The 3,969-nt window shown below is 47.2% G+C and overlaps 1 protein-coding gene across 1 annotated transcript; it reads left to right on the top strand.

The window, feature by feature from the left end:
- Window positions 1–2,219: 2,219 nt before the first annotated feature.
- Window positions 2,220–3,531, top strand: LOC124027219 (extensin-like; the record flags this gene model as incomplete). Its single annotated transcript, XM_046339684.1, has 2 exons — window positions 2,220–2,805; window positions 3,475–3,531. Coding segments are annotated over 2 exons (643 nt in total), but the record flags the coding sequence as incomplete, so codon positions are not given.
- Between the last annotated feature and the right edge of the window lie 438 nt (window positions 3,532–3,969).

The raw sequence follows: 3,969 nt of genomic DNA, 5'->3' as shown, positions 1-3,969 counted from the left end.
GCCATTGAAGAAGAGTGGGCCTGGTTGTCTGGTTCTCTATGTTCTGGGAAGGAGATGTGTCGCGCTGCATGAGGTAAATGGTGGTCACAACAGACGCTGAATGGTTTTCATGAGGTAAATGGGGGTCACACCAGATACTGACTGGTTTTCATGAGGTAAATGGTGGTCACACCAGATACTGACTGGTTTTCATGAGGTAAATGGTCACACCAGATACTGAATGGTTTTCATGAGGTAAATGGGGGTCACACCAGATACTGACTGGTTTTCATGAGGTAAATGGGGGTCACACCAGATACTGACTGGTTTTCATGAGGTAAAATGGGGGTCACACCAGATACTGACTGGTTTTCATGAGGTAAATGGGGGTCACACCAGATACTGACTGGTTTTCATGAGGTAAATGGGGGTCACACCAGATACTGAATGGTTTTCATGAGGTAAATGGGGGTCACACCAGATACTGACTGGTTTTCATGAGGTAAATGGTCACAACAGATACTGACTGGTTTTCATGAGGTAAATGGGGGTCTCACCAGATACTGACTGGTTTTCATGAGGTAAATGGGGGTCACACCAGATACTGACTGGTTTTCATGAGGTAAATGGGGGTCACACCAGATACTGAATGGTTTTCATGAGGTAAATGGTCACAACAGATACTGACTGGTTTTCTGAGGTAAATGGGGGTCTTACCAGATACTGACTGGTTTTCATGAGGTAAATGGTCACAACAGATACTGACTGGTTTTCATGAGGTAAATGGGGGTCACACCAGATACTGACTGGTTTTCATGAGGTAAATGGTCACAACAGATACTGAATGGTTTTCGTGAGGTAAATGGGGGTCACAACAGATACTGACTGGTTTTCGTGAGGTAAATGGGGGTAACAACAGATACTGACTGGTTTTCTGATCCACAGCCCTTTTTTTCAGGTATCTGTGACCAACAGATGTTTTCCCAGTCATGTGAAATCCATAGATTAGGGTCTAATAACTCAGTAAAATATAGATCTTTTAATTGTTGGATGTTGCATTTACATTCTTGTTCGGTATTAAATCGAGTTGATCTGAAGTTGTCCATCTGTTTTAACTCCACCCCCCTTGGGAAAATAAATCTGTTTTAACTCCACCCCCTTGGGAAAATCAATCTGTTTTAACTCCACCCCCTTGGGAAAATAAATCTGTTTTAACTCCACCCCCTTGGGAAAATAAATCTGTTTTAACTCCACCCCCTTGGGAAAATCAATCTGTTTTAACTCCACCCCCTTGGGAAAATAAATCTGTTTTAACTCCACCCCCTTGGGAAAATCAATCTGTTTTAACTCCACCCCCTTGGGAAAATAAATCTGTTTTAACTCCACCCCTTTGGGAAAATCAATCTGTTTTAACTCCACCCCCTTGGGAAAATAAATCTGTTTTAACTCCACCCCCTTGGGAAAATCAATCTGTTTTAACTCCACCCCCCTTGGGAAAATAAATCTGTTTTAACTCCACCCCCTTGGGAAAATAAATCTGTTTTAACTCCACCCCCTTGGGAAAATAAATCTGTTTTAACTCCACCCCCTTGGGAAAATCAATCTGTTTTAACTCCACCCCCTTGGGAAAATAAATCTGTTTTAACTCCACCCCCTTGGGAAAATCAATCTGTTTTAACTCCACCCCCCTTGGGAAAATCAATCTGTTTTAACTCCACCCCCTTGGGAAAATAAATCTGTTTTAACTCCACCCCCTTGGGAAAATAAATCTGTTTTAACTCCACCCACCTTGGGAAAATAAATCTGTTTTAACTCCACCCCCTTGGGAAAATAAATCTGTTTTAACTCCACCCCCTTGGGAAAATCAATCTGTTTTAACTCCACCCCCTTGGGAAAATAAATCTGTTTTAACTCCACCCCCTTGGGAAAATCAATCTGTTTTGTTTATCGCGCATGTCGACTGCACATGTGTTCTTTGTGTCGCTTTGATGACATCATATGCTTTTTCCTGTCACATGACTTTGGAGAATCTACAACCCATGACAACATTATTATGGTTACTAAACAATATATATATTATAATTTGTTTAATATATATATTTATATAATCTACTTGTAGTGAAGCCACTCAACATCTCCATCAGATTAGTCATCGAACAGCAACTCCCGTCCAGAGCGATCCACAGAAGCAACCAGGGTCAACGCCCTGCTCAAGAGCACATCGACAGATCTCCCACAAGGTCAAAAAACGGGGACCTGAACCAGCGACCCATCAGCTACCGGCCCAAGCCCCCGACCGCCAGGCCACCGGCACAAGCCCCCGACCGCCAGGCTACCGGCACAAGCCCCCGACCGCCAGGCTACCGGCCCAAGCCCCCGACCGCCAGGCTACCGGCCCAAGCCCCCGACCGCCAGGCCACTGGCCCAAGCCCCCGACCGCCAGGCCACCGGCCCAAGCCCCCGACCGCCAGGCCACCGGCCCAAGCCCCCGACCGCCAGGCCACCGGCCCAAGCCCCCGACCGCCAGGCCACCGGCCCAAGCCCCGACCCCCAGGCTACCGCCGGCCCAAGCCCCCGACCGCCAGGCCACCGGCCCAAGCCCCCGACCGCCAGGCTACCGGCCCAAGCCCCCGACCGCCAGGCTACCGGCACAAGCCCCCGACCGCCAGGCTACCGGCCCAAGCCCCCGACCGCCAGGCCACCGGCCCATGCCCCGACCGCCAGGCCACCGGCCCAAGCCCCCGACCGCCAGGCCACCGGCCCATGCCCCCGACCACCAGGCCACCGGCCCAAGCCCCCGACCGCCAGGCCACCGGCCCTCCAAGAGTACCCTTTTGGGGTTTCAGGGCCTGTATTTTTTTCAAATAAATATGTTTCTGTTATTGGGGAATACAGAGGGTGTGGTTCTTCTGATTGGCTGATTCAAGTATTTGAAGTTTTTCATGATTTTATTTTTGTTTGCAATTCAATGTAGTATTTCTATACAGCTTTTCAGAGGGATTCCTACACAGGTCACACTTTTGGAAAGCCAATTCTTCTCCTTGTGGTTTGATTTCGGGGAGTCCAATTTGAACCAAACGGATTCCTCAATTTCAGTCAGTTGGTGTCTGATCTATTGCTGCATTTATGTTCTGAGAGTCTGTCTGGATTCTATTAGGGTTTTGTACAATACTGAAGGAGCAGATTATGGTTGTTTCGTTCTCTATGTAATGGTGTCTGGTTCCTCTCTCTCTCTCTCTGAGAAAGTATGTCATCTATATACAGGCTCAATAGATATGTATTGGGGGACTAGGCATATGTGATAAACAGAGAGCGTAAATTAAGATTTTATTTGAGGGGATGTGCGAGTGTGAAGAGTATGTGTGAATGTGTGTGTGAGTGTGTAGAGTATGTGTGAATGTGTGTGTGTGTGTGTGTGTGTGTGTGTGTGTGTGTGTGTGTGTTTGTGTGTCTGTGTATTTTTGTATGTGTGTGAACGTATGTTTGAGTGTGTAGAGTCCTGTCAGTGTGCATAAAGATGGCGTCGACCTGAGAAGGCAGCATCGCCACTAGCTCTTGTAGAGTCCTGTCAGTGTGCATAAAGATGGCGTCGACCTGAGAAGGCAGCATCGCCACTAGCTCTTGTTTTTTTTATGTGCTATTATTTTTTTACATTATATACTCAAGGAAATGTTTTGCGTCATTAAATACAGCCGAGAAGAACTGTTGGATATTAGTTACTCACCAGAACAGCGTTGCGACCAGGAATACGACCTCCCTGGAGCAGATCCTTTGTTCTCCCCAGAGCAATTGAACTTCTCCAAAACATTGCCGGAGGAGGATAAGGCATTCGAGGCGGCCTGCTGATTCGACTTAGGAGGTGCGCACGCCACCCACTGCTTCCGAGTATATTACTCGCTAATGTTCAGTCTTTGGATAACAAAGTTGATGAGCTCAGAGCAAGGATTTCTTTCCAGAGAGACATTGGGGCCTGTAACATCCTTTGTAACA

Source organism: Oncorhynchus gorbuscha, unplaced genomic scaffold (assembly GCF_021184085.1).
Source record: "Oncorhynchus gorbuscha isolate QuinsamMale2020 ecotype Even-year unplaced genomic scaffold, OgorEven_v1.0 Un_scaffold_3008, whole genome shotgun sequence".
Lineage (NCBI taxonomy): Eukaryota > Metazoa > Chordata > Actinopteri > Salmoniformes > Salmonidae > Oncorhynchus > Oncorhynchus gorbuscha.
The sequence above is the reverse complement of the archived record's forward strand: the minus strand, read 5'-3'. Positions and strand labels throughout refer to the sequence as shown.